At 35.5% G+C, this 13,840-nt stretch overlaps 1 protein-coding gene across 10 annotated transcripts in view; it reads right to left on the reverse strand.

The window, feature by feature from the left end:
* ANAPC1 (anaphase promoting complex subunit 1) overlaps nucleotides 1–13,840 on the reverse strand; it is a 143,749-nt gene that overhangs the window by 72,454 nt on the left and 57,455 nt on the right. For all 10 annotated transcript variants that reach the window (XR_003437693.1, XM_027129032.1, XM_027129033.1 and 7 more), the window contains 7 exons: nucleotides 12,658–12,929; nucleotides 10,116–10,350; nucleotides 7,866–7,957; nucleotides 6,389–6,523; nucleotides 6,136–6,218; nucleotides 5,172–5,250; nucleotides 4,387–4,461 (listed from right to left, as the gene is read on the reverse strand). Coding sequence is in view for 9 of the 10 variants with exons in the window: in XM_027129032.1 (XP_026984833.1) it covers nucleotides 4,387–4,461; nucleotides 5,172–5,250; nucleotides 6,136–6,218; nucleotides 6,389–6,523; nucleotides 7,866–7,957; nucleotides 10,116–10,350; nucleotides 12,658–12,929 (971 nt within the window). In the remaining variant the exon portion in view is untranslated. The remainder of the gene's footprint in view (nucleotides 1–4,386; nucleotides 4,462–5,171; nucleotides 5,251–6,135; nucleotides 6,219–6,388; nucleotides 6,524–7,865; nucleotides 7,958–10,115; nucleotides 10,351–12,657; nucleotides 12,930–13,840) is intronic.

The raw sequence follows: 13,840 nt of genomic DNA on the forward strand, positions 1-13,840 counted from the left end.
AAGCATGCAGTCCAATTATGTCATAAAATAGTCCTGTTTTAAATAAATACACAGCTGTGGGGGTGGGGAGCACACTTCAACCCAGTCCCTGTAACCTTTTCCATGGTCTCCTAAAGTTTAAAAAATAGCAAGAAATATAAGGAGTAATCAAAGGGAAACATGTAATCACTTAAAGGCAGGTTGAGGCACACAGGAAACGAACAAGAAAAGACCACCAAACTGCCCTGTCTTGTACAGAGTCTTATACAGAAACCTCAAGTTCTGAAGTCCTAACAGCTAGTTTCAGTTTTGCCCCACCTCTTACTAGCTGGATGGTTTTGGACCAGTCTGTCCTCTTTCAATGTAACAGTGATATACTGAACTCTAGCTACTGTGCGCGAGTCGCTAGGAATGAAAGATGGAAAAGACACGGTAGCTGGCCTTGAGAAGTTCATGGTCTAATAGATACACAAACAGATAATCAAAAGTAGTACATCGTTCCTACCCATACAATGGGGGCAATACTTGAACAATTTATAGCACAACACCGCAAAAAAGAAAAACATTAGGCTGTAGAGGAAAGCTTTTTATGAAGGAAAACGTGCTATGAAGATGCTAGTTATTGTATTTGACACATGCCTTAAATTCAAACAAATAAGCAGTTTACAAAGTGACCTTTTTAATCCCACCTTTGATGCTAAGTTGCTCCCTACAAGGGACCCTGCTACAGGATCAATGAGATGAGTGGGCGAGAACTAGGAGAAAGTGGAGAGTGACAGGCAATATCAACCAACAGAACTGTGAACTTATTATATGTCCTACTGTGTATCCCTGATGTAATAAAGACCAAATTTAAAATTATTAAGTCTGAAGTAAAATAAGTATCAGAGAGATAACTTTGTATTAAAAGTCCAAGAGACTTCCCTGGTGGTCCAGTGGTTAAGACTCCATGCTCCCAATGCAGGGGGCCCGGGGTTCAATCCCTGGTCAGGTAACTAGATCCCGCATGTCGCAACTAAGAGCCCACATGCCACAACTAAGTGCCCGCATGCTGCAAGTAAGAGACCGCATGCCGCAACTAAAGATTCCACATGCTGCAACAAAGATCCCACATTCCACAACTAAGACCCAGCACAGCCAAATAAATAAATAAATATTTTTTTTAAAGTCCAAAGACTACATTTCCACAAAAGTTTAAAGAAAGAACTGACATGAATTTTCACCTTCCATTTGAGAATACAGTTACTTGTGTACATGTTTAACTTCACTTTGTAAACAAAATTTAGTAAAATAAAGTTTTCTCAAAGGCAGTCTACATGTCAGATGCATCTTAAATGCAGCATAGAATTTAATATGGTGTCTTGCATTTGCAAAGGTTCAACAAACATATGCTGAATGAAGAAAAAGTATGTTTTCATCCTACAGTGTACATTTACTTTCCAAAAGGAACTGATACCTCTGACATCTAAATGTGCTGGGAGTTAAATGTCTTCCTGACCCGTGAACCATGTGTGATCAGGGCAGACTCAGCCTCCAGAGGATAAAAGAACTGAACTAAAATTAGAACCGGCAGACAAGAGACAGGGTTTGACATTTGATTACAAGTAAATTAACTGCCTGCTTTAAAACAAAATGTATTTGTGTGTGTACACAAATACACACACAGAGATATGTATGTATGTACATATGTATCAACACTCTTTAGAGGAATACAACAGAAACTAGAGTCTTCAAAGACAACATGCACAATGTCCCAGATACAAATCAAAATTACTTAACATAAGAACAAGAAATGCAACATATTCTCAGAAGAAAAGACCATGGAAAACAATCCTGAAATGACCACACTGTTGGCATTATAAGGGAAGGATTTTAAAGCAGTTCTAACTAGAAGGACAGTATGCCCATAATGAGTGAAAATCTCATCAAAAAAAGTAGAAATTATTTTTAAAAAAAGGAAAAACTAAAAAGTACAGTAAATGTAATTTTAAAATTCACTTCATGTACTTAATAGGAAAATAAAATGCCTGAAGAGTGAATGAACAGAAAGATAAATCAATAGAAACTTGCAATCTGTAGAAAAGACAGAAAAAGAATAAAAGACCAGTCACCTCATATATACACTACCAAATGTAAAACAGATAGCTAGTGGGAAGCAGCACATAGCACAGGGAGATCAGCTCGGTGCTTTGTGACCACCTAGAGGGGTGGGATAGGGAGGGTGGGAGGGAGACGCAAGAGGGAAGAGATATGGAGATATATGTATATGTATAACTGATTCACTTTGTTATAAAGCAGAAACTAACACACCATTGTAAAGCAGTTATACTCCAATAAAGATGTTAAAAAAAAAAAAAAAAAAAAAGACCAGTCATCTAATTTTTGACAAAGGAGGCACAGGAATACAATAAGGAGAAGGTGTTTTTAGAAACAGTGTTGGCACAACTAAATATCTATATTTTTTTAAATGAAAACCTTAACCCTTATCCTTGTACCATAAACAAAATTACTTTGAGATGAATTACGTAATTATACATAAAAGCTAAAACATCAGGGCCTTTAGAAAAAAATAAATCTTCAGGCTAGGCAAATATTTTTTCCATAGGACACAAAAAACAACCATAAAATTGAAAGTTGATAAATTAGACATTATCACATTTTTTAAATTTTCTACTCATCAAAAATAGTACTAAGAAAATGAATGGGCAAGTCAGATTAAGAGAGATATTTGCAAAACATTTATCTGACAAAGGATAGCTTTCCAGAATATATAAAAAATTCTAGCATCTCAGTAATAAAAAGATAAACAATACAAAAATTTTTTTAATGGGCAAAAGATATAAATAGACATTTCATTTAAAAAAGATATATGAAGAAGCAATAAGCAAATGAAAACGTTCTCAACATGCAAACTGAAACTACAATAAGGTATCATTACATATTGACCAGCAGAGCTAAAATTAAAAAGACTAACACCACCAAATACTGGCAAGATGTGCAGCAGCCGCAGGACATGCAACAGCCAGCATTCTCATACACTGTTGGTCCAAGAGTAAAATGGTGCAACGTCTTTGGAAAAACGTTTACCGGTCCTTAAAAAACTAAACATACTGCTACTCTATGCCTCAGTAATTCCAATACTAAGTATTTACTCAAGAGACACTAAAACATAAATCCACACGTATATCTGCATAAGAATACTTATGGTACCAAAACCTGGAACGAGCCCAGGCATCCAACAAAAGAGAATGAAAAAAGAAACTGTGGTATATTCATACAATGGGATACTACTTAACAATAAAAAGGTTGAACTACTCATATACTCAATGGTGTCTCAAAATCATGCTGAGTGAAAGAAGTCTTATACAAAAGGGTATACATTGTGATTCCATTAATATTAAGTTCTGTATCGGGCAAAGTAATATATTTTGGGGAAAAAAATCAGAAAATTGGTTGTCTTGGGGATGGAGAGTAAGTGCACAGACTGAGTGGGAAGGGAACTTCTGGCCATTTTGATAAAGGTTTGTTTCCATGAATTTATACATTAGTTGAATCCTATCAAATAGTATAATTAAAGTTTGTGCAGTACACTATATACAAATTTTACCTTAAAAGGAAAAGAAAAGAGGTAAATATTGAATAACACACATGCTGAAGTACTTAGGGAAAAGTGTATGATTATCTGTAACTAACTTTGAAATTGATCAAAAAATAATGGGTTGGATAGAGGAAGAGATAAATGGATAGATATGTGATTAAACAAGTTTATACAGTAAAATATTAATTGTAGAATCTAATTGGTTGTATGGGTGTTTGTATAAAGTTCTTTCAGCCTTTATTTTGAAATTTTCTCATTAAAACATTGGAGGGAGCACTCTAGCATTCTGAAGGATAAACAGATTTATTTTCTAAATAAAAAGGTACTGAGGACATGGACAATTAAAGGGCAATATTTAGTTACAATACTTACAATATTTGATTTGGAGTTTTTACAGAAGAGTCTGTTTATTTTTAACTATTTGGCTTATTGCGTAAACATGCCATAAAGTAATTAAAACAACTTCTTACATACAAGGTAAAAAATTGTCACAAAGTATAACAGTACTTTAGATAAATGTATCCTTATTTAGGATAAAAATGTCAAAAATACTTTTATAGAGTTCTTTGATACATTTAATTTTTAAAAATCAGCATTTCTAGTGCTCTGTAACCGAAAAAGGAAGGCTGTGGTCTGTGCTCAGCATACAATCTTAAAATGACAGTTCCTACGTTTTCAAGAAATACAGTAATCATAACCATCACTATTGCCTTCAAAAGAAAAAGTATTTTATAGGTTTTAGAAAATCCCATAGGAAATCATAATTTTATGTGATTAAAGATATAATAATATTTATTATACATACGTACTTGAGGAACGTTGCTATCAACCCACTTGGAATTTGGTAAAATATCATCCCACAAAATCAGGCATCGAGCAAGCGTCTTAAAAAATGCAATACAGAACAATTAATTACAGCAGGCAAAGTTCACAGATTTTGTAACAATGATAATACTGTTAATAGAACAATTTAAGAATTAGTTCCCAACTGATGAAAATTTTGAAAAACAAAGTATATAGTATCAACCTAAGCCACTCATTAAAATAAACAGAAGATTTACATTTATCTCAAAAAATCTCAAATTGACTTGATCATCACTGAAGTTTGGAGGAGTTGGAGAGAAGTTTTTAAAACTTGCTCCATAGAAGAAAAATCATAAAGAAAAGAATCATACATACATCTGTCTACATAATTTAAAGCCTTTCATATGCTAAAAGCATAAACATTGTAGAAAATGGAAAATCTGAATCAAATTTATGTCAAACAGTTACTGTAACTAATTATACCCTTAATAGTATTATTGCATTCTTAATAATAATGAAAGAATGTAAAATAAAGTAGTAATGAAGCCCCAGTGTCTTGTTACTTATTAGGAAGTTTTGAATAATAATGTGAAACGTTAAAATGTCACTCCAAGTATTATATATCAAGGTGGTTGTCTTTCCTGGCAATTCCTACAGTTATATTTGGGAAATTTCAAAAGAACACTACCAATTATATATACACATGATGGATTAACAGTAAAGTTCCCTCGTGGAGACATTTTATAGACTCCTCATGTTAACAGAAATTAAAAATTGCCAAGTACCATACCCTAAGTAAGAGAAATTCTGGCTTCACAAAGTCCAGCAAATACATGGTGTCGGGAGCTCGGAGCCAATCTGCAATGGATCTGTTGGTGGTGGATACCAATAAGCGTTATTGCTCAAGAAGAGAATAAGAGCATCAAGACCACAAGACAGATTTCAAGAATTTTCTTTCCACTCCAACCACTGTCCTATTTTTTCCCATAGTACTTCACGTCCTCCAACGTAGTACTTAGTATGTATGTATTTCTTACTATAAGTTTCCTAAGGGCAGATATTTTTAGCTCTCTTTTGTTAAATGAAACATCTCCAGTGCCAAGAAAGCAATGTCATATACTTTCATCCAAAAAGTAGATGAATAAACCTGTTTTTAACCACTTTGTTAATTTTGCAAACATTCACTTTGTCTAAAAAAAGAATTTACAACATTGAAAACTTTCTTTAATCTTAGAATGTTTTTTAAATTAAAAGATTTAAAATGCAACTTAACTTACTCTTCTATACAAAATGTAAAAGAATAAACACCAAACATCTACTTTCAAGTGTCAGCACTAATTACAGGGCTTGAGGAGGCAGACGGAATAGCTGTTAGGAAAGCTCCTGAACTAAGCAGAAACCATTTTTATGAATGGTAACCAGGAATATAATAATGCTAAGTATTTCTGATCTACCCAGGCCTCATAACAACAAGCAAAATTAATGAAAAGGAATTTAGACATTGTTTGTCAGTGACATCAACTATAAAATAAAAGTGAATAGAAACTGGCAACTGTATTATCAAATATCATTAAAATAACCAAATGTATTATTTCTAGATAAAACTCTATATAACTTGTAGTACCTGAGAGCACTGAAATCAGGCTGATCTAGCACAGGAGAGGTAAACACAGTAAAATAATTTAGTTTTACTACTGAGGTCAGAAAGGAAGTCACATGGTCATGGCAAAGGATGGGGTGAGGAGGTGCGGTACCTGTTATTGGTTTTTAAGTAGATCATGGCCAAAGCGAGAGTGGCACCTGGACAAGTTACATCCACATTTATGGTATCTCCTTCCTATCAAAAGAAAAGTTTGTATAAAAGAGCTCTGAATTATTATAAAATTCTTCTGAATACTAACCTATGCTTAAAATTAACATAGTTACACATGTTGGTATGAAAACTACTATTTTCAAATTAACTTCTTAGCTTCCGGAAGTTTGATCTGTTGCTTGATCTGGACTTACTTTGATTTGATAACTTGGAGATTTATGTTTCTCCCTGTGCATCCCTGCTTGAAAGCGCCTATGGCCTCCGACCATGTACTGATAAAGCTGCTCGGGCACATTGAGATCAGACATACCTATCAAATTACTGCCGTGCTGTAAACGAAGTAACAGACAAGGGAAAGGAAATTTTACAGAGTAAGATCCATAACACATACCCATAACAAAGAAAACAATAAACTAACTTCAAAGCCAGTCTTCTGGGTTTTTTATCAATTAAAATCTCATGAGTTAATACTCAGTCTGTTAATAATTCACATTAAAAATTATACAGGCAAGTTAATACTTTCATTTCATAAAATACATAAAGGCTTCAAAATACAGCTTCAAAATACAGTTAACTGCATTAACAGTTAAAGAAAATATTAGGCAGGTAAATGAACCCTGAACTATGAACACCTGAATCCTTTCATTATCGTGCCTGTGAACTAGTCCAGCAATAATAACCATAATAATAACTTAGTGAACGCTTAACACTCTTCCAGGCATGATTCTTATGTTTAACATGGATTAACTTACTTAATAAGACAATTCGATCAAATAGCTACTATTTTACAGGTGAGGAAAGGGAGGCACAAAGAGATTACGCCCAAGGTTACATAGTTAGTAAGGAGCAGCAGTGGATATAAAACAAGGCAGTCTGGTTCCACAGTCCGTCGAGCTGCTTAACTACTAGAAAATACTGTAGTTAACCGATGTCAGGACTCACTGGTCAGGACCAGAATTCACGTCCCAATTCCCAGTATGATGCTTTTCCATTGTTTTATCTGCCTCTTTAGTTCATGTGTCAAATGTGAAGAGTCAAAAGCCTAAACGACAGTCGACTTTCTTTATATAATTCGGTTTCAGTATAACACTGTATTGGTGGCTCTTCAAAGGACCCACATTCCAGCTGACGTAGTCATTTAATGTTTTTCTGGTAACCCTACACTACGTCTACTGGATGGGGTTAAAGATGGGGAGTCAGAATGATACTGCATTCTGTCACAAAGCAGCTGCTATTGTGGCAACGTTCTGGGATACCTAGTGAACACCAGGGCACCAAAAGAGAGTTCTGGTTTATCTCTAGTCCTACAGACTCTTAAGGCTCCCCATCATACACCCATTTTCACTTTTTTCTGTTTTCTTACTGAGTGAACTGTCGTTTCTTCATCTTATGTCTTGAACTCTTTTCGAAAAACTTCATTCCCTTAGTTCATTCATGAACACTTATATCTAAGCCGGGGGGAAGAAACCTTAAAGCCCCATTCTTCACTACAATTTCTCTCCATTTCCAAATCTGGCACTTTGAAAAATATCCAGAAAGAAGAAAGAGCTGAGAATCACAGTAAGTTAAGTCACAGTACGGCAGAGTGGTATTCAGAGTAAAGTGTCAAGGCTACTCTCTCAACAAGCAGAATTTGTAACTGAAGCAACTGCAGGCACAGACTCTGCTTACCCCCAAGCAAACCATGCCCAGAGCCAAGCCAGCAGCCAAAGAGTAAGACTCTCTGTCCGTGCAGTATTCCATTTCAGGACCAGGGGGCCGTCCTATAAAACAAAAAGTAACACAATTCAAACTGGCCTCTTAAAACCCTAACTCGTAAAAGTTTTAGAGTTAACTTTCTAGTAAGTTGCATAAGAACTATGGATTCAATATAACCCCACTAAGAAAGATCTGACGTTATCACAAATGGTGTCCACAACTATCAGTTTACCACAAAATAAACCCCAAACATGGTTCTTCTAATTTGCCAATCTGAAAGCAATCACTTTAAAATACTGTCAAACCTTGAGTTTTATAATAAAAAAAAAAAAAAAATTACCAAAAAAGGGGAAAAAATTTTTTAAAGGGAGGGATGTTCAAAAAAGCTTCAATTTGTAATTTCTTTCCTTTTGTTTTTGTTTTGTTAGCTTCAAATCTATTCAGATGTGGTAAAAAAATGTTCAAATACTGATAAGGAACAGGAAGGACACTCCCTTTAAGTTTTTAAGAATGTTAAATATTATGCATCCAGACACTTATTTTGAATCTATATAATACTGAGCCTTACTATGATAGAATTTCTCTGTATCGATGCTCTAAGTTTGACTGGATGCAAAATTCATACTTTAAAAAGTACCCCCTAATTCTAACTCCACCCCTTTTAGGGCAGCAAAATGTATTATATATAAAGACCCCTTCCACCAAAGAAAAAGTTCCCATTCCTGGAATTTCATCCCCAGGAAAAAGATTTTTTTAAAAAGAAAGAAAAATTATACACAAGTAATCAGTGTAATGTTTATTGCTTAATTAGCAAAGAATTAAAAACCACCTAAAAGTCCTGAAAATAAGACAATGATTAGGCAATTTATAGAAAACCAACTCAATGAGCTATCCCACAATATAAAATTAATTTTAAAAGCCATTTATGACAATGATATATGAAAAGAGCAGTACAAAAACAGTACGTACAGTCTGACTGTAATTATACAAAAGAGCATACGCATATGATTTCATCTGGATTTCATATGAATCCAGATGAAATCTTCTGTATACAATGTGAAAGAGGTGTACTATGGCTGTGAGATATGTATAATGTTGGCACCATTAGATATCATTATGATATAGCCAAAGAATGTTAATTACCTTGCAGATGAACAAGCTTTAAAAGCCAGTCCTGAGTATGTTCTGAATAAGTGTTTCTCAGACCAATCACTTATGCTATTACATATTTTGCTGACAGGAAAATTTTAGTTTTGTGAATATTTCATCACTGTAGTTGACTACACTGTTGATTCCAATTCTTCATGCCCTACAGTGCCAGTTATAAATACATCCACACTCCTGACAGAGTTTCCTCTGTACCTGAACGTGTGACTGGCTTTGAACTAGGATCCTGGCTGGCACAAGGTAAGCAAAGGCCTAAAATGAGCTTCCATTATTTGGTTCTCCCTCTTGCCCTTCTGACATCACCATAAAAGAAGCCTGGGTCCCAGAATAAGGCATTTGGAGCGGAGTCTGAGCAGCAGACCCACAGATCTACAGCCTGAAGCAGAGATGCCTGGGAAAATTTTGTGGCTATCCTGAAGTATATGTAGAAAGATCCTGAACAGGATAGAACAAGACATGCAAGTATGTATCTAAATTACTGAACGTACCAATAATACTAATAGCATTTCCATTTCTCAGAAGAAGATGATAACACGTAAGACACGTTTCCAAAAAATGCAGACTTACGATAAAACATAAAAAATGCCTTTTATCATGAACATATCCACCAGCATATAGAGGAAAGCCGGAATCAATCACTTCCATTCTGTTAGAAGTGTTGTTGTCCAACAGAATAAACATTGTGCTTTTAGGGATCAAAACAATCAACTTTGAATTTTAAGTGTAGACCATTGCCAGACATTGCCTAGCAAAGACAGAGCAGGATAAGCAGCATGCTCACATGTGATTAAGACCCTAGGCTACCTCGTTACATGGGACCACTGGAGCTCAATAATGGGCTGGCCAAGTAAGTATGCAGACCAATAACCTGCACAGTAACATCAGCCTTGGAAAACATTAGTTTGTAGTTGTTTTCTTTATTAGTATAGCTCATTCTGTGCTCACAAAAGCTACTATTTTTTCCTTAATTTTTATAATCTTACCATCATTTTTACTTTGGTTCCTGTGGAATGGTAAAAATACACTTACGAAACCACAGCACTATTAATGCCATACCTATTTCAGCCAACAAGACTTCTGCGGTATGCCGATGAGCTGTCCCTTGATAAACAAGGCCGATGCCGACCACTGCAGCCACTTGGACGTTGTGAGGAACATCAAGCTCTGTGGACGTTGGGGGCAGGAGAGCAGGAATGTGGATGCTAAGAAGCCGTGTAATCGACATATCCATGGTGCCTAGTTTAGCAGCAGAAACACCAAGGAGCAGTCCAATGCTTGTCATCTCATGACCCTAAGACAGAAAAAAGAATAAGACTTAAGTCACTACCAAAACAAATATGTAGTTTTAAATAAGATACTGCCTGCCAGTACTGTGACAGGCACAGTGAGAAGCTCCAAGAATACACAAGCAAACTAAACAGACAGGTCCTTGTTCTGATGAAGTCAGTGCCCTTGGGGAAGGGAAAGTGTTAAACTAAAAAATACATATTATTGAAAACTCATCAAATGAAAAAGTATAAAGATTATGAAAGAGTATTTTAACAGAGCCTACTTTAGATTAGAAGGGACTGGAGAATTATTAAGAATCTCTAGAAAGTAAAATTTACAATAGAATGAGTACAAATTAGCCAGGCAAAGTGGCAAGAAGGGAAGGCACTCAAATTTACAAAGTGAGAGAGAATGATGACAGGTGAGAGAAAAACATGTAAATGATGCTGAGATGATTCAAAAAAAAACCCTCACATTGATATTCAATTGACTACAAGGGTGCCAAGACAATTCAATGGGAAAAGAAGAGTTTTTTCAAAAAACGATGCTGTGATACCTATACAGCCACTTGCAGAAGAATGAAATTGGACCCCTTCCTGACATCATACATAAAAATTAACTTCAACTAAGATGTAACTAAAAGTAAAAAAAAAAAAACTCTTAGAAGAAAACTTATGCTATTACATATTTTGCTGACAGGAAAATTTTAGTTTTGTGAATATTTCATCACTGTAGTTGACTACATTGTTGATTCCAATTCTTCACTGCCCTACAGCGCCAGTTATAAATAGGTGTATATATAGGTGTAAATCTATGTAATATACAAAAGAGCATATACATATGAATCCAGATGAAATCTTCTGTATACAATGTGAAAGAGGTGGAATAGATACAAATCCAAGTGATCTTGTGCTAGGCAGTAACTTCTTAGATATGACACCAAATGCACAGTAACCAAAGAAAAAGTAGATGAATTGGACTTCATCAAAATTTAAAACTTTTGTGCTTCAAAGACACCATCAGAAAGTCAAAAGACAACACAACGGCAGAATATTTTTGCAAGTCATGTATCTGTTAATGGACTGGTATTCAGGTTACATAAGGAACTCTTACGACTCAACAACAAAGACAGCCAATTAGAAAATAAGCAAAGGATTTGAATAGACATTTCTCCAAAGATGACATACAAATGACCAATAAGCACATGTAAAGATGTTCAATATCATTAGCCATCAGGGAAATAAATGCAAATCAAAACCACACTGAGATATTACTTCACACCTACTAGGATGACTATAATTAAAAAGACAGATAATAACAAGTGTTGGCAAGAGTGCAGAGAAATTGGAACCCTTATGTATTGCTGGTGGGATTACAAAATGGTGCAGCCACTGTGGAAAACAATTTGGTAGTTCTTCAAACTTTAAAACAAAGGGATACCATATGATGCAGCAATTCCACTCCTAGGAATATACCCAAGAGAAACGAAAACATTCATCCACACAAAAATGTGTATATAAATGTTCATAGCAGCATTATTCATAATAGTCAAAAAGTAGTAATAACTCACGTATCCATCAACTGAAGAATGGAAAAATCAAATACGGTATATCCATACAATGAATATCTATTCAGCAATAAAAAGGAATGAAGTGCTAATACATGGTACAACATAGACAAACCTTGAAAACATTACAGTAAGCAAAAGAAGCCAGTCATAAAAGACCATATATTGTTTGGTTCCATTTATATGAAATGTCCACAGTAGGCAAATCCATAGAGACAGCAAGTACATTAGCAGTTTGCCAGGGGCTGGAGGGAAAGGGGAACGGAGAGTGACTGCTACTAGGTAGGGGTTCCTTCATGGGGTGATGAAGATGTTCTAAAATTAACAGTGGTAATGGATGCACAACTCTGTGAATATAATAAAAACCACTGAACTGTGTACTTCATATGGGTGAACTTTTATGGCACAGAAGTGGAAAAGTTTACGCCAAGAGAGTTTGGTCGGCCAAGGAGCTAATACAAGCTTTCTCTATGGCTGGAGCATAGGGAGCAAGGAAAAGAGAAGCACAAAGTAAGGCTGGGGAAGTGAGTAGGATCACACAGGCTCCTAGAATGTACATTAAGAGCAATGGAAGATCACTGAACAGTTTGACCAGGGAAGTGATATATTCCAACTTACACTTTAGAAAGATTTCTCTGCCTGCTATGAGAAGAATGCACTTAGAGGTACAAGATTGAAGAAGAGCAAACAGAACAACTAGGAGCTACTGTAATAGCCCAGGGGAGAGGCACAACGCCAGGAGCTGGCAGCACGAGTTCTCACCTTGGTCAGGTAGTCATGGATATTGAGAGTAGCCAGCTTGGTAAGGTGCCCGTTCAGACCCAGGGCCATGAGAAAGCCAGCATACTCATTGGCTAACTCGGCGTGCTTGGGCTTATTGTAGACAATCCAGGCTGAGTCGATCTGGGAGGCAGGGGCTATCTTCAGGCCGGCAGCCACACCATTATGGAAGCTGGCCCAGCTGGTCATGTTGGGAGGCACATCGATGTTGCCACTGTTCAGGTCTACTGTTGTGTTCCGAGGGGGTGCCCGCCCTATTCAGGCAAACAGAATTTAAAATTGAGAGAACAAAAATTCAGAAACCAAAATTGTTACATTTAGATTCTTTGAGAACAGAGATCACTTTTCTACATTCAAAACCCTTAACCCCATAATACCTGTAATGATGTTAGGTTACTATGCATACTTCAAGTTTTATACATGTGAGTCAAACTTGATGCAAGGTAGAAAAACCTTAACTGTATAAAATAATTCACTGTCCTTTCTGCTAAAATATATGGGACTATAATAAGATAACTGATACCAATTTAACTGTGTACAGATCTGATTAGGATACCCACTGCTTTGAAATCTGTCTTTCAAACAGCAGGAAGCTCACCGAAAAATAAATTGAAAATTAACATCACAAACTACATGAATAATAATTCCAACATGTGACTGACAACAATGTTAATTTCAAATGTGCCATCCCATTTTTTCTCTGGATGTTACGGAAAAATGATTGTTTTTAAAAAAGACAAGGAGCTTTATAAATTTGCTCTATCTCTTATCTATACATCTCTCTATATGATATAGAAATCTAACTACACACTATTGGTAAAAATGCCAAATTGCATTCAAAGATACCTATATAAAAAACATTTTATACACCTGAGTTACCCAGTGAACCATAAAAGAGTATTCACTAAATTTAAATTTGTGGTCAACTTATTTAAGAACAGTATAAATTAAATGTTCATGATGCTATGTTCTCTTTGAATGCCTTTTCTTGAGTGTTCTGACTACACTGCATACCCGCAAATACTGAATTATCTCTATATTTTTAATATTCTGTATTAGCTCAAGTCATGGATGACTATTTAAAATAAATATTCTAAATACAGTAAGTCCCTTACATACGAACTTTCAAATTGCTAACTTTCAAAGATGCAAATGTGCGTTCACG

The sequence above is a fragment of the Aethalodelphis obliquidens genome, unplaced genomic scaffold (assembly GCF_003676395.1).
Source record: "Aethalodelphis obliquidens isolate GAN/ISIS:26980383/991018 unplaced genomic scaffold, ASM367639v1 scaffold35, whole genome shotgun sequence".
NCBI classification, from domain to species: Eukaryota; Metazoa; Chordata; class Mammalia; order Artiodactyla; family Delphinidae; genus Aethalodelphis; species Aethalodelphis obliquidens.